General features: G+C 46.4%; 1 protein-coding gene across 3 annotated transcripts in view; it reads right to left on the minus strand.

The window, feature by feature from the left end:
* Positions 1-6,772: 6,772 nt before the first annotated feature.
* Positions 6,773-26,197, minus strand: part of Loxhd1 (lipoxygenase homology PLAT domains 1) — a 135,267-nt gene continuing 115,842 nt past the window's right edge. For all 3 annotated transcript variants that reach the window (XM_046428446.1, XM_046428445.1, XM_046428444.1), the window contains 4 exons: positions 16,751-16,921; positions 12,989-13,121; positions 11,928-12,086; positions 6,773-7,253 (listed from right to left, as the gene is read on the minus strand). In XM_046428446.1, the coding sequence (XP_046284402.1) occupies positions 6,773-7,253; positions 11,928-12,086; positions 12,989-13,121; positions 16,751-16,921 (944 nt within the window). The remainder of the gene's footprint in view (positions 7,254-11,927; positions 12,087-12,988; positions 13,122-16,750; positions 16,922-26,197) is intronic.

Below are 26,197 nucleotides of genomic sequence, written 5' to 3' on the forward strand. Positions count from 1 at the left end.
AGGGCAACGCAGAGCAGAACGTGAGGCGGCGCCTCAGCGGGGCAGGCAGCAGGGCTGATTTCCATAGGGCCTCTTCCCCCGGACTGTGGTGTGGCTTTGGGCAGAGAGATGGGAAAATATGCAGGAGGCCAGGTTCAAAACTCCCATGTGAGCCAAGCACAGTGGCACATGCTTGTAATCCCAGTGGCTCAGGAGGCTGTGTCAGGAGGATCGCGAGCTCAAAGCCAGCCTCAGCAAAAGCGAGGTCCTAAGCAATTCAGTGAGACCCTGTCTCTAAATAAAATACAAAATAGGGCTGGGGATGTGGCTCAGTGGTCAAGTGCCCTGAGTTCAATACTTGGTAACAAATAAACAAACTCCTATATGTGAGTGACCTAGAACTGGGAGACATCTCTGAAGCTCTCCTCCATACACGCTAGCAGCTTAGTTTGTAGTCAAAACCCAGAAGCCCAGGCTGAGCTGGAATGTTCCTTTGCCCAGGCTTGCAGCGGGAGTACTCAGAGCTCTGATTAAGGGCATTCTCATGATGTCTTGCAAATGCTGAGGCACTGGCAGAGGGTTTTCCAGAAGAGAAGGGAAGAAGGATGTGCTCAGTCTCACCAGTTGCTAGAAAGAGCTCCCTGCACAGGGGAGCTGTCTGCCAAGGGCAGGCTGCATGGGCTAGAGCCAGAGCTTTGGGAGGACTGGAGACATCAGAAAGACACCATCAAGGTGTGTGTGTTGAGAGGATGGGGTGGGGGTGGGGTTGCTGTGGGCATCCCGGGGAAGAGGAAGCAGAGAGGATGCCAGAGTCAGTGTTTGCCTTTATTATTTAGCCCCATTTCACCTGATTCCTGAGGCTGAAGATGTCTTGGCAGCCACCTGGCAGCCTCTTCCTCCACCGTGGTGGGCGGGTGGCTCCCAAAGACCGTTGCCTCTCTCTTGGAAAAGAGAAAGACTCAGCTTCAGAGCCTTCTTCTTATGAGAGCAAGGAAGGGCCTGGGAAGCATCCAATCACTGATCTAGTGAGTAGCAGGGCGGGTACTGAGGCTGATGACATTTGGCCCTCACAAAGCCCGTCCTGGGTGCCAGGCACCATGCTGAGCTGGTTACACTTTTCTTTATAGGAATCTCTGTGGCCCTAGAATCATCTCCAATTTTAGGGGAAAGAGGCACAGGCAGTTTCATAACTTGCCCAGGGTCACATAATTAGAAAGTGAGAATGGCATTGAACCCAGCCTCTAGAGCATGCCTCTCTCCTAAGGCCCAGGTCTCTGAGACACAGTCCTTGGCCCTTGGCATTGTTCCAGGGGTATTTAGGGATACTTGGGAAAGTGGAAGAGTTGGGAAGAGTCCTCTCCTCAGAGTATGTCATCACAGATGCCCCATCTCTCCCTTGAATATGTGCTTGACTTCAAATGCCTTCCCACCAGTGCCTACCGCCTATCTAAGAGACATACATCTAAATCTCCGACCCTCCCCTCACCTACAAGAAAATAAGCACAGCCCAAACCACTGCCTCCCCCACAGTCTTCTCCATCTCAAGGAATGTCAACCCCACTCTCCTAGGTGCACAGGTAAAGTTTGTTTCTAACAATATCAACTCCTTTCTTGATCTCACATCTCACACTCAACCCCTCAGCAAATCCTGTGTCTTCGCAATAGACTCAGGACCTGACCACTTTGGACTTCTTCTGCGGCTACCACCCTGCTCCAAACTGTCTTCATCTCTTGCTTGGATCACTGCAGTAGCCTCCCGTCAGCTCGCCCTGGTGCCGCCCTGTACTGTGTCCTCAGCATGCAGCCTGAGTGATCCAGTTAGACGATGCTACTCTCTACTCACGTCTCCCAACAGCTTCCCTCTCTTTCAGGGCACACAGCAGAGACCCTCAGGTGCCTAGAGGTCCTATGGGGCCTACCAGCACTCTGACCTTGTCTCCTATTGGCTCTCCAGCTCATGCTGCGCCTGCCACCTGGTCTCCGTAAACTTCCTCCAACATTCCAGGTTTACCCTTGCTCTTCCCTTGGCTTGGAGAACTTTCCCTTCATATCTTTTTTTTTTTTTTTAATCCATCTGGAATTTTTTTTTTTTTTAGAGAGAATTTATTTATTTTATTTTTAGTTTTTCGGTGGACACAACATCTTTGTTTGTACGTGGTGCTGAGGATCGAACCCGGGCCGCACGCATGCCTGGCGAGCGCGCTACCGCTTGAGCCACATCCCCAGCCCTCCCTTCATATCTTGACATGACGTCATTTCCTCTCCTCTATGGATTCCTTTACTCACTGTTAACTTTCCACCATCTGATTTTAAAGTTGCAGCCCCCTTCTTTCCACCCCCACCTGCATGTCTTCTCTGTTTTTCTCCATCATGTATTTCCATCTGATGTGCCACAGAGTTTATTTATTTAAATTTATTTATTTATTTATTTATTTTTTTTTTTTTAACACCTCTTTCCTCCAGTTAGATTAGCTCCATCAAAGGGAGCCTAGGACATATAAAAAAGGCAAAATGCCCTCACTTCTTGGGATACCAGGATACCAGGTATGGCCCCCATCTCCCTCTTGAGAGAAGTCTATGTTACCCCTTTTTAAATAAACCCTGCTTTATATGCTTAAAAGAAGAATATAAGCTCCATAAAGCTAGGATTTTTATCTCTTTTTCTTGGCACTGTATCCTCAGCCTTGCCTGGCATATTACGATGTTTGATAAATGTTTATGAAATAAGTGAATGGCCAGGAGTGACTTCTAGGCCAGACCAGGGCTAATGGTGTTGTCCTTCCCCAGCCCCAACAATACATAGGAGCTCCCTGAGGATCCAATGGGGACAACCTGAACGATCTTCTCATCTATGCATCCCTGGGGTCACCACTGAATGTGCATAATTGTGTGCCTTGAGGAGTTTGAAATATGAAGATCATGAACTTGGGAATTTCATTAAAGGAGAAATAGGCTGCTAGAAGCTTGGACAATAGGCGTCTGGAGAAATAACCTACCTAGACTGGCTAAGAAGGGCCTCTTGGCAAAGAGTTGAGGTATCAGGAAGGGTTTGCTTTTGCAAGTATTCTGACCAGAGATGATGAGCTGGAATGGGTCTCTAAGCCTTGATCTATCTATCCACCCCTCCATCTATCCATCCACCCACCCATCTACCCAACCATCCATCCGTCCACTCATCCATCCACTCATCCATCCATCCACTCATCCATCCATCCACTCATCCATCCATCCATCCATCATCCACCACACATTTAGTGTATAAACTATGCACCAGACCCTGTGATGAGTGCTGGAGCTACACATATGGAGTCAATGTAGCCCTTCTTAAAATTCATGCTCTAGTTGGAGAGATTCATTATCACCATTTATCCTAGCTGGCGACCTAACACTGGGTTCACAAAATCTGGCTATTCCAATAACTTAAGAAAACAACAAAGAAAGCACGCAAACATACAGAAGTACCTTTTCAATAATGCGGGGACGGCTCTGCTACCTTAGGGGTCCATGGAAAGAGAAAGAGCCACTGGAATTCTTTATTCTTATATAGGGGACACACAAGGTGGTTCCATGAAACATTCTATCCCAAAAAGGGCAAAGGGGTAGAATTACAAAGGAACAGGTGAGTGTAACTCAACCCCAGCTGGTGATGCCTACCCCAGAAGCCACGCCTAGTTAGCTGAGCTGGGGTTACACCCAAGTTACTGCGACCTGGCACTACCATGCCAGACTGAATGCAATAATTGTTCAGAACTCCATGCATCAGGGCTTAAAGGCGTCTGCATCCAGGGCAGCTCTCGACAATCAATGAGGTGGCATGAAATCCCAAAATATCTCTCACAGATGTGGGCACAGAGGCTGTTCCTTCCTCTGTCCTGGGGGAGGGATAATGGAAACTCTGGAAGTGAGTGGAGATCTTGAGCTGAGACTTAAAGAAGGTAAGCACAGGGCCTAGCAAGATGGAGGGGTGGAGACTTGCAACAGAGGGGCCGCCCTGGCAGAGGCACACAGAGGAATGTGCGCAGCATTGCTGGAAGGTACCATGCTGGGCTCAGAGCTGTGGGCAAATTGCTCAAGGTAGAAGTAGCCCAGGTCTCAGGAACTTGAGGAACCAGGTGGGAGAGGAGCGCTGGGAGTAACCAAGTGCACCTGAATAAACCAAAGGAAGTAAGAGGATTTGTTGTTGTTGTTTGTTTGTTTTTTTTACATGGAGCATTCACAGCAAGAGTCTTAGCAGATCCTGATGAGCCCTCTGAGGAAAGTAGAGGGAACGGACAGATATGGATGGCAATGGAGTTGACTGAGCTCCTGGGTGTGTTTAAGCCAGGCCTGCGCATCCTCGGAACACTAAACCAGTGTTTGTCGGGAGAACGCGAAGCTCTTCCACACCAGTTTTGACTGAATCAAGAAGACAACAGATGCCACATTCTGCAGCGAAACCATGAGGCAGCACTTGCTGGGACATGGCAGAAAATGGTTTGGACTCTGAGCTGAGCATCCCCCTCCAGACTATGATGGGGCCTGACAGGCTGGGAGGGGGCAATGGACATGAGGATGGGATGTTCGGAGAGAGTCACTGGGGGCTGAGAGCACCCCCTTCCCTTTGGCTGCCCTTTAGCCCAAAGGGAGTGGCTGGGGCTTTTGCAGGGCTATTTGGAGAGGGTCTTGTGTCCACCTTTGTTGAGGACACAGTGGCCTGCTCCCTGTGGAAAAATGGCAGGGCTGAGAGATGGGCTGGCAGCTCAAGACAGAGAGGAATAAGAGGCCTGCAGGCCCAGAGTTTGACAGATGGGTGGGGGTGGGGTAGGGCCCTGGGGGTGTACTAGATCTCAACCAAGAAGACAGTGTCGGGGGATGAACCCACACAGGTGCTTGTGGGACAAGTTCCAAATGCCCACCAAGTCCAGAAAGACAGACATCAGCCACACAGCTACCACTTAACTAGGGAGCCGCCTCCCCTCACTCCTGTCCCTCCTCTGGAGGAGTCAGAAGTCTGGAGGCAAAGGCAGGAGAAGGAGAGGCGAGGCCCCGCAGGGGAAAGAGGCGGGGCTTTCTCATACACACTTGCATACACCCTCCACACCATTCACACCCATGCACATACACACACCAATATGTGCTCACACACACTCACACACACACACACACAAACACACATTCTCAGTTCTCCCTCACTTCAAGGCTGATCTGGGGACTGGGAAGAGGCTCATTTTAGGTTTGATGTTTGGGTGTGTCTATTAGGGACATTCAGTTATAGAATAGAGGTGGACTTTGTAACTTCGAGTGTTCCTTGGACTTTCTGTGACCTAATGGAGTCCAGAGGAATGGCAAGGCTGTCTGAATTCTCATCCAGGCCCAGGGGAAGAGCCAGCTCCAATGAAGGCTAGAAATACAGTAGCTTCAGGGTCACTTTTCCTCTCCTGGTGTCCTGTGAGGATAGCTGGTTTGACCTGATGGCTACACTCACTGTTAAGTGTGGGTGCTGCATTCAAACCACACACATGTTAACTCATTTAGTCCTCCTAATAATCTATGAGGTAAGTGTTATCAGTATTCTCCCTGTTTTGCAGATGAGGAAACTGAGGCCCAGAGAGACAAAATGAAGTGCCCAAGGTCTCATGGCTACAGAGCTGGGGTGCCGGAGCCTGTGCATTTTACCTTTGCCCAAGAAATCCTTGAGAGCTCTCTGAGCTTGCTGCAGTCATGAAGCCTCACTGACAGTGTAGACCTCTCTGGGGTAGAGGGCACAGGCGACACTGCAGGGTAAACTGGTCCTCTCCTGGTGGAATACTTCCTGGCCTAACTCCTCTTCCTGTTGCCCCTCTCTGCAGGAAAATCAGACGTTAGAGCCTGAGCTCTGCTGAGTCTGGCTGTCTGTCGCCTGACTCTGTGACTGTCTCTCAGGGAGAGTTGGGGGGCCATGTGTGCATGTAGGTGCTTGTGTGAATGCATGTGTCTGCGCACATGCATATCCATGTGCGTGCACAAGTGTGCAGTTTTCCTGCGGCTTCTGCATCAAGGTCTTCATCTTGTTCCTAATACCTCAGCTTATCATCCAAATATTGCCCACAGAGAACCACAGGGAGCACTGGCTAACTGACTCTCTCAGATATACCAGGCTGCTCCAGGTGCTGTCCCCCATCAGCTGGTGCCTGTCCCCCCTGTGCTGCCACGGACTGGGCTAACCAGCTGGCCCTTGCCCAGGTGTTCTCTGTAAAGTGAGGGGAAGAATTATCTACATTTCACAGGCTCATAAATCCCCCATAAACACTTCCTTCTGATGTTTTTCTCCATTTGCCACTGGATTTATTAAAATTGAGGAAAGGCATGCTTTTCTTACTGAGGAGATGCTAAGATGAGTTCTTTGTGGGGTGTGGTTTGTAATAATTTAATTAGCCCAGCTTTTTTGGGAAAAAAGTGTTAATTAGTTTTTGCTTAAAATACACCATCTTGGTGGCCTCTCCTTCCCCACTTCTCTCCCCTGGGTGAAGCCCCAATTTTCCATCCATACCCTGCAGCAAGTCCTAGCCTGGTCACCACTGTTATTTGAGAAAAAGGAAACACAAAAAGGAATTTTTGTGCAGTCATGGAATATGACACATGATGACTATGATTCCTTAGGTCCAAGACACTAGGACAATGGAAAGCAGCACTCCACAAAAGGTCAACCACACATGGTGGCCTCTGAAGGACCATGAAGTTCTCAGAGGCTGCTGGCCACGGGTCCCTGTCCCCAGAGGTCTCAGGAGTGGCTGCTGAATGTCAGGTGGAGGCAGGAAAGCTCGTGGAGGGCATCTCAGACAGAGGGGAAGAGGTCTCTCCAGGTGAGCCCATCCCCCCGAGACTTGTCCAGCCACCGGCCGCAGGGGAAGATGGTGGCCACACCCGTGCTGGTGTTGGTGACCTCCACCCTGTCCACCAGCCAACCCGAGTAGTAGCCACTGCTGTCGTGTTCCAGCCGCACCTTACGCAGCTCGCCCAGCTCCAGGGTCTCCAAGAAGAAGCGGTCGGTGCTGCCCCGCTCAAAGAGGTTGCGCATTTTCTGCTTTAGTTCTCGTTTGCCTGTGTCCCCATTGACTCCAAAGATGGTCACGAACACATTGGCATCGGTGCCCGCCCCTGGCTCATAGCCTGTCGTCACAATGATCTCATACTTGACGGGCACCAGGCTCTGGATCTTGCTGGCAAAGCTCTCCGTTGTCTTGGTAACCTCGAATACCCTGAAGTACTTCCTCTTCCTCTTGAGGGGGATGAGGCAGTCGCAATTAAAAAAGTACCTGGCAGAGGGATGGGAGAGAGAGGGACTCAGGGGACACCAGCCAGGATCTCACCCTCCCCCACCCATTGATAATTTCCTCCCAAGATTCCAGCCCAAGATCATGAGGCTGGAAATGTCTGCAATAAGCTGTGAGTCTGGGGCTTGTTCACATTTGCAGTGAGGTGGCATCCTCTAGTTGTACCTTGATTCTTCTACATACTTCTTTGTCCTTCACACTCCATATCCAATCCATGAGCAAAAGCTTTTGACTCTATTTTTAAAGTTTACCCAGAATGAGCTCACTGGAAAAACTACCCAGTATCTGTCTGTCTGTCCTGCTCTGGTCCAAGTTACCACGCTCTTCTACCTGGAGAATGTCAAAGGTCTCCTAACTGATCTCCCTGCTTCTTGCTCCCTAGGTTTGGAATGAACAGTTGGTATGGATTCTTCCCACGCCAAATTGCTAATATTTCTATCAGCTTTGGAAATGAGCAGTCATGGCACTTGGTGAATGAGCATGTGCATATTTCTTTATGCATGGGCCCACTTGAGGAATGAAGCAATGGAAAGGTGTATCCAGTGAGGAAAAACCCCTATTGTTATGCGTTAGATTTGGAGTGTTCTCCCAAAGCTCAAGTGTGGGGCAATGCAAGAACATTCAGTGGTGAAATCATTAGATTATGAATGTTGTAACCATATCAGTGGATTAATCCTCTGATATGGATTAACTAGTTGGGTGGTAATTATAGGCAGGTAGGGTGTGGCTGGAGAAGTAGATCACCAAGGCATGGCTTTGGAGTTTATATTTTGACCCTGGTGAGCAGAGAGAGCTCTGCTTCTTGATTTCCATGCCCTGAGATGCTTTTCTTTGTTAAGCCCTTCCGCCATGTTGTTCTGCCTCATCCCAGGCCCAGAGAGATAGAGTTGGCCATCATGAAACCTCTGAAATTGTGATCGTCAAATAAACTTTTCCTCTTCTATGTCATTATTGTCAGGACTTTTGGTCACAGCAACAAAAACCTGACTAAAACATCTATTTTGGATAAAAATTCCTTTTTTCTTTTGGTTCTGGGGATTGAATCCAGGGCCTCGAGTACACTAAGAACATGCTCTACCACTGAGCTACACCCACAGCCCTCAGACGAACATTCTTAACAGCACAAAGAACTTGGTCTTCTGCATTTGGCATCTCATTAACTCCCACAACAACCCTAAACATTATCCTCTCGTTTTATGGAAGCGGGAGCTAAGGCTTGAAGAGGAAAAGTCACTGCTCCAGGTAACCCAGAGCCAGGGGCGTCTGGCCCTGAAGAGCAAGCCATTTAAAGATGCTTCACAGGAAATCTTGATTATTTTTTGAGATCTCTTTCCCCAACTTATCACTTAATATATTTGGATTGTTATTCCATTCCAGAATTGCTTAGAGGGAGATATACTTGCATTCTTTGTTTTAAGAATGCTTTAAAATGTATTTCTTCATGCATATGCCTACCAATATCCATAATTCTATGTAAATGCACAAGTTGTATGAGCATATATATGCTTTCCCAAATGTACTCATTTTCTTTCTCTTTTTCGCTTGGCTCTACCTCCTCTTCTCTCCCTCCTTCTAGCATCCCACCTTTACCTCAAATAACCCAAGTAACAGTTGAGGGTGCAGCCTGCCAAATTTCCCCCCATTCCACCCAACCATGCCCAGACCCACACACACACAGACATATGGGGATGTCAGTATTCCCTTGACTAAACAGCTTCATAGAAGACATGTTTTCCTGCATCTTGCTTTTCTCACTCAACAATACTTCCTGGGAATTTCTCCAAGTCATCTGGTACATATTTAATTCATTATTTTGATGGCTAAAAAAAAAATCCCTGATGTAGATATAAGGAAATGTTTTCTAATAGACATAATTAGAAGATCCCCATAATGTGACTCAAGGGCTTGGTGGAGTCCAGGCTCCAGCTAGAAATGAGCATAGGGTGGCCAGTAAGAGTGGAGGCCAAAGTAGAGGATGAGCAGGAAGCAATCGCTACGTAAAAACACGGGCAAAATGATCGCCCTTCGGTGCACATGGTGTATGTGAAGTATTAGAAAATGCCAGAGAGAATGGAGTTACCAAAACACTGGCTGGCAGGGCCTGACAGAAATTTTACTTTCTTTTGCCTACTTTTCCGTGTTACTCGAATTTTGATGATAATTTTGTATTAGAAAGGCTATTGCGATAAAACAATAGAGGTTTCTGATTTTAAAAAAATAGATAAAAGACTCTCTGTGTGTTCTTCCACCAAAATCCTGAGGATATCAAAGCGGGAGAGAAAGAGAAAAGGTGAAGGCAAAATCAGAGAATGGGAAAAGATCGGAGGAAGGAAATTTGAGGTTATTGTGCTTATAAGAGATTGAGATTAAATTCATGGAAATTCAAATATGGCTAACATGGTAGATGGAAAGGAACTGTGGGCACATTCGCGGTGCTAAGTGTCTTTTCTAGTGTAGATGGAAGTACGTTCTAGAAAGACGCCATGTAACCAGCTGCAATGATTAGACCCACCTGAAAAGTTGCACTGAGGACGAAGGTGATAATTCTAGGGGGTGGGGGAGTTTCTTATTCCTCAGGAACCACGACTTGAGACCTACACACGCAAGCAGTGGGTGGGGAGACTTCTGAAAGCACCCCAGGATGGCACTCCTGCTGTCCTTCCCCTCTAGTTAGACTCCAGGGGGCATCTAGCTCTCTCCCAAAGGAGAGTGAGGCACAGAGAGGTGATGGGCACTTGCTCAAGGTCACAAGCTGTCTGACGGCAGCTCCAGTGTCCAGGGGCCCAGATTCTCTGAATTTCTTTCACTTCAGGAAGAAACCACTCCCACATTCACCTCTTCTTCCTCCTGTAGCCCTGGGGACACACTGACAACGGGTCCCAGTTTGAGGGTGCAGGAGAAGATGCTTCACTTGGGAGAGGCTGCATCTCTCAACTGGATACATGAATCCTACAACCTGGCCTCAGAACCGTGGAGTGGGAACCTCACCTTTCCTTCTTCTTGGGGTAGGAAGAGACCAGGAGGCGTAGGGGTCTTTAGCTCTCTCTTTCTTTCACAAACAACATTGTAGGTTTAAAGATACCTGGAGTGGTGACTCTCTTATTAATTGATTTTGTTTATCTGGGGGCATGAAGAGGAGGCATCAGCAAACTCATTCCTTGTGGTTAGGAGGCAGCTCTGGGCAGCCCAAGGGGATTTAACCTGGCCCTAACTTGCTGGTTGAGTCTTGAACTCTTGGGACTGAAGTTCCAGCTTTCGAATCCTCATCAGGATTGGCCAGAGAAGCCATACCCAAAAACCAACCCCCACCCCCACCCCCTTACCCTACTCCCGCAGGATTGATTGTCCTCAGGCTAGGTTTTCTCTAAAAGAGCAACAAATGATACTGCAGCCCAAGAGGGAAGTTTCTATGAACTAATGTTTCCCCCAATCCAAACTCATGTTGAGGCCCTACCCACATTGTGATGGTATTTGGAGACAGGACCTTTAAGAGATAACTAGGAGTAGATCATGAGGGTGGGACCCTCAATGGGATTAGCAACCTGAAAAGAGGAGAAAGAGGAGCCAGAGCTGTCCCCTGCCATGGGAGGACACAACCAGAAGGCAGTCATCTGCAAACCAGGAAGGGAACCCTCACCAGAACCCAACCATGCTGGCACTCCTATCTTGGATTCCCAGTATCCAGAACTGGGACAAATGAATGTCTATTGCTTAAGCCACCATATTTTGTTAGGGCAGCCCAAGCTAAGACAGAAACTTGGAGCTCAGAACCCTTTAACAGCCCAATTCCAAAAGGGGAAGCCTTGATGAAGGGAGCTAAATGCAGGGCACTTGTGACTTGCTGGTCACAAACTGAGTGTGGAAAGATATTGCTCTGAGAGGCTTGGGTTCCTGATGGCCGGAGCCTGCAGACAAGGGACTCTCCTGGGTGTTGCTTCTGTGGGGGCTATGGCCACCTTCCCAGGTGCAGGAAAGGCTCCAGTGTGTGGAATGCCACAGCCCCAGGAGGGGATGTGGCAGGAGGCTGCACACTCAGCACCAGCCAAGCTTGACCTTGGCTTCCTATTCCCACTCCTGCCTGGGTTCTTCTTGGTGTCTTCCGGGCCTTCTGGAGCCTTCAGGCTATTATGGGTTCCAAGTGACTTTAATTAGACAAATTGACAGCTGTGCCTATGTTGCCCAGGTAACAAAGGCTCTGAATCCTCCCAAAATGCCTATCTCCTAAATACCCCAATGAGAGGAGTAGGGGGCCCAAAGGATGGGGTGCTGTTGGATCACCCTGCTGCTTTCTGGTCCCTGTGCCATCCACAGATGTTCTCACTGTGACTATGTAAGTATTGATCTTTGTGATATTTCTGTGTCCTTGCAGAGGGAGGGATGGGAGGGCAAGGAAAGGCCCTGCAATCCGGCACTATTTGGCTTTTTCAGTGTTCCTCCAAGGAAGTCTCCCTGGAGTCAGAGGCTGAACACATCCAAGGTCATCTAGCCTAGTCCCCTGCCTCCGGAGTTTGATAAATAATTCACATAGCTCCAAAACAAGAACAGCTGTTCCTTCCTGTCCTACCTTGTAAGCCTCTTGAATGGGGTGGCCTTGGCTTTGGGAGGGACACCTCCCCACACCCCTGGCCCATGCTGCATTAGAGGTACTGTACATACACATTGCCATACTCCATCTCGGTGATGGTGATGGTCTTGACGTGCCAGACCAGCTCTCTCTTGGGAATGAACCGGTCCTCCCTGGCCAGGTGGCCCACACAGATGGAGGCGATGTCCCCCAAGTAGATGCTGTCAAACTCGAATGTGTCTGTGGTACCCCTGAAAGAAACAAAGTGTGGCTAATGAGCTGCCTGTGACCTGTGAAGTAGGTAAGCATTTACTGAGTGCCTACTGCGTTCCCTAATGCACACCTGTCTTAGCAAAGTCACAGATGGGAATAGTGGGGTGTAGATATGCAGGTGTTTGCGAGGAAATTCTGGCATGGGTGAAGTTTGGGTTCAGTGTGGGAAATGGCAATGGAGAAGGTGGGAGTGTGGGCAGTCAGCAGTGGTCTGTAAGTGCCAGTCTAAGGAAATCAGAATTTGTCCTGGTAGCCAGGGAGTCTGCTGAAGACTGAACTTTTATGCCCTCTCCAAGTTTATATGTTGAAACTCCAGTGCAGTGGTATTTACAGATAGGGTCTTTGGAAATTGACGAGGGTGGAGCCCTCATGAATGGGGTTAGTGCCCTTATAGAAAAGAGACCAGAGAGCCCCCTCACCCCTTCTGTTGTGTGAGAATACAGTGGGAGAATGGCTGTCTATGAGCCAGAAGTCAGGCCCTCACCAGACACTGAATCTGCAGGTGCCTGGATCTTGGACTTCCGGCCTCCAGAACTTTGAGTAATTACTGTCATTTACAAGTCACCTCTCAGATTATTCTGTTGCAGCAGCCTGAATGGACTAAGCCAGGAATAGTGGAGTTAGTGGGGAGGTGGAGACGGTCCAAGCAGCTGAGTAGCTCGGAGGCGGCTCTGAGGAAGCAGGAAGTAAGTTCCATCTGTGTGCCTGGGATGGTGTTTGCAGTGGGTAGCATGGAACTAGCACACAGTAGGTTCTCAATAAGTTCTTGCTAGTTAGGACCACTTGTAGACCTGTGGCTCCCCCTGAGGGGGAGGGAGATTGTTGGGGTCCGTCTCCCACCCACTCCCCACCCATTTTCCTGTGGGTACCCTGTTCCTACTTCCTAAAGGCCCGCTGTCTGGAAGAATTTTCCACGAGAAACTCTTTGGATCGGTTCTTCCTGCCCTCCAGGATGAGCCAGACGTTCTCCCGGGTTTCGCCTCCGTTGCCCGTTTCTATGACAATCTCATAGGCTGTGATGGAGGAGGCGGGAGAGGGTCAGCAGAGGGGAAGCAGCCGCCCACCACGGGAATACAGCACCACTTCCTCGGGGCCTCTCTTCTGATCTTAGGCCACAGCCTGGGGGCGGGGAGGCAGGTTAGCATCATCACAGTCCCAGCCGGGTAAGTACAAGTGCCCAACTCTGAGGCTACAGCGACAGTTCTGTCTTATTTATAGTAGCCACCTCTTTGCTGGGCAAATAGGGGAGATGTTGGGAAGGAAGCAGGATGTGAGGATGAATTCTCCGGAGACGCTGGGCCTGACTCAGGGCTCAACAAGATGCTACAAGGAAAAGAAGTAGGGAGAGGCTAGGTCCAGCTTTGAAAAGTCGAGGACAAAATCTGGCAGACAAAGGACCTCAAGAGAGCCTTGAACTTGCTCCAGTGTGCAGCCCCACTTCCACCTGCCTCAGCTGCCACCATCAGCCACACAGCAACCTTTCTGCCCTGCTGTTCTGTCCAGCATGTCTGCATCAGCATTCGTTCATCCAGCCTCTGACCAGTCGGTGCCACAGGTCAAGGACTGCACCAGACTCTGGTGACACTGGAACTCCCTCGGCACAAACATTGGCCAAACCGTATGACAAAACGTGATAACCCTGCAACCCCAGAGTAATCCGGGGTGAGAAGAAATGGGATCGATCCCTCACCCCTTTCAGCTCCTAGAACTTTCTCTCTTGCTCTCTCCAGCCACTTGCCCCCTTGCACCTGCCTTAGAGCTCTGCGCTGCCCCTTCCTCTGCCTGGAATGCTTTCCTCAGAGTGAGTTGACCCCTCCCTCCTCTCCTTCTCCTTATGCAAAAGTCAACTTCTCAGGAAAGCCGACTCCAAGTCCCCTCACTAAAATGGCAACGCATTTCCCTCATGCACTTGTCTGTCTTGCTTCGCTGTGTAATTTTCTCTTGTCCTCATCTATGTCATTTATTTATTAATTCTGTTTGTACCTCTCTTCTCCTATTTGATGTAAGCTCCATGAAGACAGTACTCCTCATTTTGCTCATTGATAGACTTCCAAGTGCCCAGAACAGCTCAGCATGGGGTAGGCTTTCAGTAAGTATTTACTGAACCAAAGAATGAATGGTTGAAACCATTCATGGCCAGTGTTTGAGGTTGGCCTTGAAGAAGAGCCGAGAGGGAAGAACATAAATAAGATACTGATGGGGGCGAGATGTGACCCAGCCTTCTCCCCAGGGGCCAGGCCAGGGATGGAGCTGACACCAGGAGTGGGCCTTGTGCATAGAGCTTCTGCTGACGGCAGTGAATCCTTAAGGGTTGGGGATTTGGGATCCAAAGGGATCGCTCAGTTTCTGTGCCTTTACCTCAGAGGTAGGATCAAGACAATCAAGGAGAGGGATTCTGAGTCTGCTGCTCAGTGTGAGGTCAATCCCAGCCCCGGTGCAACCCCTTTGCCTTTGTAATTTCTCTCACTCCCTAAAATAGGTAGAAGGAATTGGGCAGAGGCAGGTAGCCTAGGCGAGGGAAAAGATCCACAGGGCTCATAGCCCCGCAGGAGGGAGCACTCCACACCTGGAAGAGGCCAGACCAGGGATCCCAGCCATTGCCGAGATTCTGCTTTCCCAGCAGAAGCCAAGTCATGTTTGGCGAACAGGCCCTGGTGAGTTTAAGGGGCATTGCGAAGGACATGGTTTGTCAGCATGAGGGAGAGGTGGGGGCTGTAGGAACCTCCATGCCCACCACCATGAACTCAAGTAGGAGATGTGAGAGGAGATGGTCCTCAGGGTGAGGACATGTGGGTAGGGTAGCTCTATTCAGGCATGAGGGGGTGTTTATGCCATCAGATGGAGTGCCTAGAGGTCCACGTGGGGTCAGCCATCCAAGAATGAAAGTGCCACAAGGACAGCATTTCCTGAAGTCAATAGGGGGTGGCACTTCAAGATGATCAACCTGAATTTGTTACTTGGTTAAATAAAGGTAGCTAAGATTGCGTCCGTAACATTCCCAGGGCAAACCTCTGGCATTGAATGTGGGTGTGGCTGCCTGTCCCCTCCTGGGCAGCCCAGAGGGTGCCATGCTGTCCCCTGAAGGCTTGTGGCAATGACTCATGGGTTCGGGCCTTCTCCTAGCTCTTGCCCCTGTCCTCCCTTCCTCCACACCCACACATCCTTCCAGAACTAAACTCCCCTTAGCAACTTCCCTTGGCTCTTGTATAAGGGGCTTCCATTCCCCCTTTGCCTACACCGTGAGGCTCTTAGGAAGAGGAGCACGTCTTCTTCCATTCACTGAGTCTCTACTAAGCCCCAGGGCTGGAGGTGCTACAGAGGGTGGCAAGCATGAACAGTGCTCTCCCTGACCTGGGAGAACCTTGGGATCTTTAGAGAGCCTAACTCGTGTGAAGGTCCATGCAGACACACTAGAGATCACAAAGCAGCATGCATCACCTATAGCACCTTCAGAAAAGACTGGGCCCAGTAACTCCTCAAGAAGTGCAATTACTGAAGCTGGGAGCCCACTTTCTGGATCAGGGCAGGAAGTCCCCTATAGGAAACTTGAAGAAAGGGTGTTCAGCCTTCATTTGAGTGCTTCCAGGGACTTGGGGCTCACTAACTCTTAGGACAACCAACTTCATCATTGGGCAGATATCCTGGCAAAGATAGGTTAGGTGGTTTTCCACCAAATGCATAATTCCCTTTTGGGGTGTACAGTGGTCCCCTAGAAGGGGCTGTACAGCCAGGGCCCAAGTCCCTGGCTGGCCCTTGCCTCTGGTGGAGCCATGTGACTAGTTCTCACCAATAGAATATGTGTTAATGTGTTAAGGAGGTGGGGGAGGGCCTCCTCCAGGTTCTCTTTTCCTTTCTGCAAGAAATGTGGAAGCCACACTTTGGAAATGGCAAAGACCCAGATGCAAAGTTCTTATGTTCCTAAATCACCACATGAAGGATCTCCCACCAATCACCCACACTAGACCACAAATTACATTAGAAATGAATTTCCTTATGTTAAGACACTAAGATTTGGGGGTTCACCTCTTAGTGCAGCTAGTGTTGCCTTAATAACTGAGTTAGCAAATACTTTCTTGCGCTGGGCTCTGCCTTTGGCAAGCCTTCTAAACAGCTGGGCCCAGACAATTGTGTATTAAAGATATACCTCCCTGGGCCTTGGTGGCCATCCACCTTAGGGATCAATTACTCTCTCTCTTTAAATATCCCCTGAGGAAGGGACACAGAGAAAGTGGCTGAGACTTGCTGGACCTGCCTTCTGTTTCTAGAAAGGCTGGTTTCACAGCTATTGCCAAAGGTACAATTGGATCTAGTTTACCAGGTAGAAATAAACCAAGGAGAGCTTCACACCAACCTGTCCAGCCTAGTGCAAGCCCCCAGTGGGGATCCCTGCTACCTAATTGGCCCCTGTGATTCAGGGCCATGAGTTGGCATGTTAGCAGTTCCAGGTTCATGGAGCAATGTCTAGGAGTTTTCTTGGGCATCTCCCCCATAGTATTTCCCTCATCAGGATCTGACTCATGTACAGTTGTCCTGGTATCTTCTCACCCTCACTGTCCCCACCTCCTCAGGAGCCACCCTCCTTAACTTAAGAGCCAGCTCAGATATCACAGTTAGCCTGGGCCCCTGTGGTCTCCCCACGTACTGGTCTCCTCCAGCTCCTCACGGATCTCATTGTTGGCACATGCAAAGTCGCGGACCGTCTGCCTGTCACCCTCACTCTTGGAGAGCCAGCAATCACACTGGAAGCGGAAGGTCTCATCGCGGGAGTTGTCCTTCACGTCAACATAGCTCAGGTGCCAGCCAGGAAATATCCCTGTGGAAGAGACGTCATGGGAACTGGGAGCCGGAGGTGCCCTCCATGCCTTCCTAGGCTTCCCTCCCCCAACCCACAGGCTATGCAGCCCTGGACCCTTTCTCTGTCTTCTCTGGGCCTCAGTTTCCTTGGTGATGAGTTGGGTGAGGTGATCTCAGAGGGCTCCTCCAGCTAGTAGGATAAGATTCTCTTTGCAAACCCTTAGCCTGGGATTCATGATCTGTAGGGGACTTGCACATGGAATTTAAGAGTTTATGGGCCATGGAAACTGTGCTATGATTAAATAGACATTTTTACCAGGGAAGGGGCTTGTTGCTTTCATCAGATTCACAACAGAGGCATCTGGCCTGCAGAGTAGATCTTTTGGATGTTCCCAAGGCTAAGGAAACTTCTATCACTTTCCAACTCTAGTATTCATGGAGTTCATGCCCACTATCCTTCCAGAATCAGTTCTGGTTATCACCTCCTCCAGGAAGCCTTCTCTCATGCCCCCACTGCCCACTGGGCCTGTCACAGAGTCCTCCTCCATGTTGCTATAGAACCCTGCATCTTCTGTGGCCACATCCTGACCAAGATGTCATTGCACTGTCATCATTTATATCCATCTCTTCCCTGAAACCGGGAGCCCCTGAGGACAGGGACCAGGTCTTATTTGTTTTTGTTTCCCTAATGCCTAGCATTGTGACTGGCAGGCAAGCCATTGCTCAATGAATGCAGAGTGAATGAAGATATTATGACTTTGGGGTCTTTGGCTGAGCCATTCAACAATCATAGAAGGATCCAGAAGCTGCCATTTCTTTGGGATATATTGCTAATTTTGACAAGATTTGGACTGATTACGAATACAGAGCTGCTTCTGTTGTAATTGGCAGGGATTCCTTCAGAAGTGTTCCCCTGATAGCACAGCTAGCCAGGACGAACCGATGTGCATTTGCCGTGACAGCTGCGTGGTATTTACACTGTGTGCTGCTTTGGTTGCTCTGTACCCTTCAAATTCCTTGAGAACTCTGAATGCCAAAGGGACCCATGTGGGGGGAAATCCCAGCGGTCTAGCAGGTTGTGGTGATGATATTTGCTGCTCATAACATGTGCTCAAGGCAACCCCTCAAGGAATGAATTGATATGCTTTAGTCCCACCCCTTATTCTCTCATGCCACCTAGGGATGTGGGGACATCCCCATTGTCCCCATCAAAAAGTTCTTCTCTATGATCAGACACTGCCCCAAGCAACAACTGCTGATTGATCCTGTCTCTGGTCTCCATGTCTCATAAGCACAGAGACACACAACGATGGACACAAATTTCCAGTCACCTAGACTACAGGGGAAGATGTTAAGACTCATGGGCAGGGCACACATATTGGCATCATTCCAGATTTTAACAGTCCTTATTTTTATTTAACATAAATCTTTACTAAAGTAGAAAATAGTGCTCGATTAACTTATATTTTGAAACACTTCCATTGAGTTAAACAGTGGTGAGTTATTTTATGACAAACTTACTTTTTAACTCAATAATCTTTCTTACTTTTCTATGTTAGGGTCAGTCCCATCTAAGTTTCCAAACTGGTCCTTTCTGAGATGGTTTCTGAGAGTGTCATGAAGCTGATTAGAGTATATAGAAAGCCTCCATGTGTTCAGTCTGAAAAGGATGCAGGTAAGAGTGATTGAAGGCTTTTTCTCAAAGCCTTCTAGAGTGGAACATAGAAAGGAAGGGGGGGGGGGTAAAGAGGAAGGCGGAGGGCTAGGGATGTGGCTCAAGTGGTAGCGTGCTTGCCTGGCATGCGTGTGGCCCAGGTTCGATCCTCAGCACCATATACAAACAAAGATGTTGTGTCCGCCAAAAAAAAAAAAAAAAACCCACTAAAAAATAAATATTAAAAAAAATTCTCTCTCTCTCGCTCTCTCTTTTTTAAGAAAAAAAAAAGAGGAAGGTGGAGAAAAAGCAGATGCACTATTGATCCTATTGGAAGATGTCCCAGGGAAAGATTGTTTGTCCTGTGCACCTGACTCCATTGTCTCAGCCCATCCCAATTCTCTTCTCAAGATAGAACTCCGTGGCAAATCACAGGCTAACCCCAGCTCCTTTGATATGAAAGAGACTTAATCCTCAGCTCTGTGCTCACGGATGACTTACTTGCCCAGTTTTGTAAATGTGAGTTATGATTGAGAGGGCTCTTACTGAAAATTTCTCCCACTCAGAACCCATCAAAAGGGCAAGTGGAAGCAGACAGCTCTGGACAGACTAGTGTCATTGTGACTGGCCTTTGGTGGTAAAGACAACAGCAACATAGACAGACCCACAGTTACAGCAGGACTAACTGTCTGGCCAGCACTAATCAATAGTGGTGAGCTGATAGGGAACTACCTGAAACTGACCATCAAGAGAATCCATTTCTTTACAGGGTCTCCACTTTTAGGGTTCTACTCTGTTTTTTCATACGAAGGTAGCAAACAGTCAAAAGTTTGCCACTGTACCTTTTTGCATGCAGGTAACACATATCAGAGTGTAGATATCTGCCCCGTTCTTTGTCATAGCTGCCTGGTGCTCCAATCCAATGTAAGCACCTGTCATAGACTGTCCACCTTGTCCTTGATGGTGTATAACTAGTTATTTCCCAGATGTTTGCTCTCACACATATACTATCACCAATGCCCTTCTATATGTATCCTACGGATGTTTTAAATTCATAAATTGTGTTTTGTCACTTTGCCACATAAAACTCTCCAGAGGTTTCCTGTCACTCTCAGAATCAAATATAAACTGCTCTTCAAGAACTGCATGGATTGACACCATCCAATTCCTTTCCACCTGTATGATTTCATGCCAGCCTGCTCTCGACTTGACTTACTATATTCCACCTACACTTGACATATGAACCTCTCTCTTTCCTGGAGAATTGTGCTTGACTATTCTGTTTATCTGCAGTGATGTATCAGCACTGTTTTGTCACGGAGGTGTCAGATCAAGTTCCCTGTGTTTTGAAAGCCCTTGTTATGGCCCTATTTTCAGGAGTTTCCTCATCTCCGATTACTCTCTATCAATCACCATTACCCACTTGACAACTGAAATCATTTTGTTTCTATTTCCTTGTCCACTAAGTTGTAAGCCCACAACAGCAGGGGGCTTGTGATCTTCTGTTGCATATTCTAGTGCCTAGCACATTGCTCAGATGTTATCCAATAAATGTTTATTGAATGCATGAGTGTGTACTAGGATTGAAATAGGGGAGAACAGGGAAGAACCATCATGATGGGGGTGAGGGATTTATAGCCTCATCCAGGAGGAATGTCCTGTCTGAGTAAAATTGATTAATTTTTCTCAAATGTTTCAAAATTACTTAAAAAAAAAAAGACTTAGAAACTCTGAACCAGTGTGAAGTCTAGTCTTTCCAGGCAACAAGAGATGGTAGATGCTGATAGGGAACAAGGCTGGCAGCTGGATGCCCCTAGATTTCAGCATGCCATCTACGCCTGTGATTCCCTGGTGGCTCCTTATCCCAATGAGATGGACTTATTAGGCATCCCTTTGGCCTTTTCTCCTTCTCATTATGGCTCCAAGCTATTCTCCAGCCCTAAATAACTGCCTATGCTATTCTCATCTCCTCCATGAGGACTTCTGGAATCCCCAGGCCTATGCTATTCCTGTGTGTCCATTCTCCTGGCCATGAGCATGGCTACTGAGACCATGCTACTGAGACCATGACTGTGCCCTCTTTTTGGACTATTTTTATATGTATGTCTGACTTCTCTAGTTAGATTTTAGCGAGTGAAAACCCACATCTTATGTCCTCTTAATAGTATCACAGTGTTGTGAACTTAGCGTTTTATAAACACAGAAATAATAAATTATTTTTACTTTCAAAGATGAGCTGTCAGCTCTTTGTTCCAGTGCAAACTATGAAAAATTCTTTTCAGGTAAAAATATTTGCTTCACCAAGCAACTCCTTCCTTAAAAAATAACTTATGGGAATCTCAGGTTTCATCTCGGTAGCTTACATTTCTTCAGCAAGATCAATCAATGGTTCAAAGTGATATAGAATCGTCACAGAGTCCTAGCTATGGAGGAATGTTATTGTTCCAAAAACACTTCCACAGGTTCATCATCTAAGAGGCCACTGGAAGTCACACTCTGAGCTTTGGCAGATCTGGGTTCCAGTCTCAGTATATTCGCCTAACTGAACATGCTATCATATCTCCATGCCTCATTTTTTCACTTGTACAATAAGATTAGAACAGATGAATTCTGAGGCCCTCTCTATTTCTAAGAATGAATATTATGCAAGAGGAAATTTATCAATTCATTTTGAGGTTAAAACCATTCTTTACCTCACCAGAGTTTTAATTTAACCAGAAGAAAAAAAAGAGCAAAATCAATTAGAAAATAAACACACTGGTTATAATTTGTTCAGTATTGTAAAAGCTAGCTGGGTAATTGGAAGAATTAATCATTTATCTTGGTTTTCCCCCATGAAATATATTTCATAGTAATCAAATAGCCTTAGAGACAGTTTTTAAAAGAAAAATTCCAGCTAGTGAGTGGATAAGAAATGACAGAATTATAAAATCACATTTGTAACTCTAATTGATCAGCACTAGATGAAGCCATTAGGTGAAGAGTTATGCGGGAAATTCACAATAGATAGGTCGGGGTGGAAGCCTCTGTATTCACTATTTTTGTAAGAGTGGGGCTATTTCACACTGTATCAATACATAGAAATTATCACATTTACATATTATACACATTGGGAAATTTTTTATAAAGTGGAAGTTGAATGACACAAAGAAGTCATTGATAAAAGTGACCATGGTGGTGAGATTTTGGAAGAAAATGTCTTACAGAAAGAAAAACTTGTGAAATATGTTTGGCGTAAAATGACACCAAGTTCAGGATTTCATGTCATATCCTCTAACAACCAGAAAGAAGTTAAGAAAGTAAAAAAGGTAAAAAGGTTACAGTCGATGTGATAAATCATGATAATTATTGAACTCAGGTGATGGGTACAGGGAAGTTCATTCTACTATCTCATCACTTCTCCTTATGTTTAAAATGTTTCATAAAAAAACTATTGATTAAATTTAAAAAATGGGAGGATAGATTCAGGAAAAGAGAAGGTTATTATTCTTTAAGCAAATGAAACATTTGTAACTTATGTGATATTTGTTTAAATTTATGTGCAAGATAAGTATAACATAGATGGAAACTCCCCTAGAGGGAGTTGGGCATAGGACATAGACTACTCTGTTTCTCTCTTGACTTTGGTATTCTGATCATGTAGGCTCAATTAGCACACAGAAATTTTCCTTTCTCTACTGAGCTTCAAGACCTGCCAATGGTATGACCCTGCTTTCAGATCCTAAGCCTGGGCTGGAGAGAAAGAGGGGCCCACTTCTTACATTACAGGAAAAAAAAGATCACATCAATGACAAAGAATTTCTTTTAAGTCCATGAGCCATTGTGGGGTCAAGGTCACAAGATAGTCTTTGACTATACAAGTGGGCATGGGATGAGGTGTCAAGCTTTTGGGAGAACCTGGCATCAAAATGGCAATAGCCACAGGTTGCCTTGTTGAAACCATCTAGAGCTGTCCACGGTGCTGAAAAGCCTCACTCCCCTTTTGGAGTTTTGACTGCTATGAGATAGGAAGAAATTGACTAATTGGCTGTCAGGCTTTTGCATAGTGGGTGGTGGGGGGGAAGCATTAAAAAAAACTAAGAAAGTCTAGATGTGTGGCCAATGTCTGGAAGAGGGGTCAGGAAGTATCAGACAACTTAGTCATGACTCCAAGGTTTATGTCCATAACCCAATTTTCAAAAGCAACAGAAATACTGATTCTGGAGAAAACTGAGTTTCCCAAATCTAAGGCATGAAAAGACAAGGAAGGATCCAAGAGACTGAAGTTAGAGTATAATTAAATTCTATTAAACTATATTAAGTCCCTATTATATCACAGCATGTGATAGGCATCAGGGCAAGAACAATGAGCCAAACAATGGCATGTGTGAGCTGAGAGTCAAGTGAAGGAGACAGAATGAAGGTACACATATGCACACTGTTCTAGAGGAGTTCAGGTAAGGTAGGACAATCAGAAAAACTTTTAGGGAGAAGGTGAGGACATGAGAGGGTTTGTTCGCTGTAAGCAGGGAGGTAGAAGAATCATGGTAGGATGCAGGTGGAAGTCAGATCATAGGACCTAAGTCCCAGTGGCTGGGCTGAATGGCAAGTCCAGGGTGGCATCAAGCTAGACTATGATGCCTGCCAGATCTAGACTTTTTGTCTTTTTCGTGCCTAGAGAATAGTTGGGTTTTGTGCCCCATGACCACTAAACTGATATCAGGACTGTGGAGACCCCTGGTGTGAAAGTTAGGAGCAACATGTTTGCCAAACGGATCACTGCTTGACACCACCTTGGGATATGACTCTGTGCCACTTAACCTCATGCTCTAAGCTGCTGCAGTTAGTCCTGCTGACTCTGATGAGACTGCACTCTGAGTTTGTGTTTTTTCTCAGTCCAGTGGCCTTGGATATCTTTTCACCCAGCAGTGAGTCCTGGCATGGGTTCTTTGCTGCAAAGACATGACTGAGTTAGGACTTAAGCAGGTCTTTAGTATTTCCCAGAAGATTCTTCCCTGCTATATTATTTTCCTAGGGCTGCTATAAAAATTGCCACAAACTTGGTCTGTTTAAACAAAACAGCTTATAATTTCAGAGTTCTGGAGACCAAAAGTTTGAAATTGAGGCACTGGCAGGGTCCTTCTCTCTTTGGATGCTTCAGAAAAGAATCTTTTCCTGCCCCTTCCTGGCTTGCATGGCCCCCAGAAACCCTCTGTGTTCCTCATCTTGTTACTGCTTTCTGCTCTCCAGTCTCTGTCTCCTTCACATGATTTCCTTTCTATCCCCGTCCATGTTTCTTGTCTTCATCTAAGGACACAGTCATCTTTGGGTTTAGGGCCCACCCTAAATCCAGAATCATTTCCTCTTGATATCCTTCACTAATCATATCTTCGAAGATCCTATTTCCAAATGTAATCACAGTCTGAGGTTGTGGGTGAGCAAGAATTTGGGGATTGAGGGGCAATGTTCAAACTACCTTTGGAGAATTACATGTACTTTATTAAGATTGTTAGAAAATCTATATCTGGAGACCTCTCAAACATCTAGAAAGAGATCTCTGGGGAAGTCTAGAAAAGAAGACATTCTGGAGTCAGAATTCATTTATAATCCAGAAGATGCTACAAGCTGATTGGCTTCAATTTATTAATTCTCTCACATAATTATTAAGGACCTACTAAGTGCAAGGCACTGAGAATACAAATGTCAATCAAATGAGATCTCTATCCTTAAAAGATTCAAAGCCAGTTGCAATTGACAAGACAATCACAATTCAGCATTATGAGTACTGCAAAGAGAGGTACAAAGAGAGAGGTTTAGAAGTACAGAGTGAGGAACATTTTATCTTTATTTGGGGGGGATCAGGGAACTTCGTGAAGAAGGCAAGAGTTAATCTGGATTCTGAAAGATGCATAAGAATTTTAGTAGGAGAAGAGAATTGCAGGTGCAAAATATCTCTTGAGTGGTCTACTTATGACTGACTGCTAGCTCGCCCAATAAATGTAAGTGATTTCACGCAAGGTGAAATTTAAACAAGGACTGACCTCAAAGTTCATAGAGCTATTAAAGAGAAGACAGTGAAGAAAAGATAAAATCTTTTTGAATGGAAGTAATTAATCTTAAAGAGTCCTTATTCTCAAACACAAATGTACCACACCATTCTCTGGATGGATTGAAATAATCAGGAATAAGAGGTTATTCCACAGTCTAAAAAGAAACTGAAAGCAGAGAGAGTGAGATTAGGTCAGAAAGGTTCCCTGACATTTTTTTTAACGTATGTGGGGGGGGGCAGTTCTTAGGAGGATGTGAAGAACATTTTTGTCTAATAAACATGCATCCTTGAATGACAGAGGCTGTTTATCTCCTCCTCCATTCTCTCCAGTACAGTGACTTGGATGGTTGGCTGTGTAACAAAACTTCTCATCAAGAGACTTGAGAATTTGCTAGGGATAAATAAACATTTTAAATGTTTTTTATTTGCTTTGCTATTTGAAATCAATTTTGGCTACATGTTTCCTCTATTATATTTATGTCCAGGAAATTTTAGCGTCAGGAACCAACATACCATAGCTTGGTTTTCATGGTGTGTGAAAAATTCTCAGCATTACAGAATTCCCCAGATGAGGTCTTCCTCCCCAAACTCATTCTGGCTTTGAAGTGCAAAATGTAGAGATAATCTCATCCCTCATCTTCTTCCTTCCCTTTTATAACCTCAAATTCTGTAATTCTCAGAAATATGCTCTAGCTCACTAGAGGTGTCCTCCAACAAGCTTATATGATAGACAATGAAGGAATGTTCAGAGGTGACATAATTTGGTGACTAAAAACTGGAACCTAATCAGTAGATTAATCCATTTGATGGATTAATAATTAAAATGGATTACTGGGTGGTAACTGCAGGCAGGTGGGGTGTGATGGAGGAAGTATGTCAATGAGAGGGTGCCCTTGGGAATTGCATTTTGTCCCTGGATCCTTGCTGTCTCTCTTTCTGCTTTCTGGATGCATGAGCTGAGTAGTCTTCCTCTGCCACACCCTTCCGCCATGATGTTCCAGCATCACCTTGGGCCCAGAGCAATAGAATCAACTGACCAGGGATGAAACCTCTGAAATCATAAGCCCAAAATAAACTTTTCCTTTTCTCAGTTGTTCTTGTCAGGTAATAAATGTGCTTTTTTGCTACAAGCTCATAGCAAGCTGACAGGAACCTTGTCTGCTGTGTACTGCACTGTGCCTACCACTGAACATAATGCCTGACAGTAAGTGCTCAATACATACAGTTGGTCCTTATTATTTGCATGTTACATCTCTGTGAAATTGCCTATTTGCTAAAATTATTTAATACTCCAAATTAATACTTACATGATTACCCTGAACACGTGCAGAGCGGTGAAAACTGAGCCACCCCATGCACATGTTCCCTGATGAGGCTGGACGGGGATATACTTACTTTTTGTTCTAGCTCTTACATTGTAAGCAAGTGTCTTTTTCCTGCTTAACACCACGGTTTTCCCATTTTTGTGCTTTTTGTGGTGAATTCATTGTATAAAAATAGCCTCCAAATATCATGTGTAGGCCCCAGGCTAAAGTGCTATTCAGTGTTTCTAAATATAAGAGGTGTATGATGTTCCCCCCCAAAAAACCTGTTAGTAAACTTCATTCTGGTAT

This window comes from Marmota monax, unplaced genomic scaffold, assembly GCF_021218885.2.
Source record: "Marmota monax isolate L192 unplaced genomic scaffold, Marmota_monax_Labrador192_F-V1.1 WCK01_AAM20220418_F8-fsc00031, whole genome shotgun sequence".
NCBI lineage: Eukaryota > Metazoa > Chordata > Mammalia > Rodentia > Sciuridae > Marmota > Marmota monax.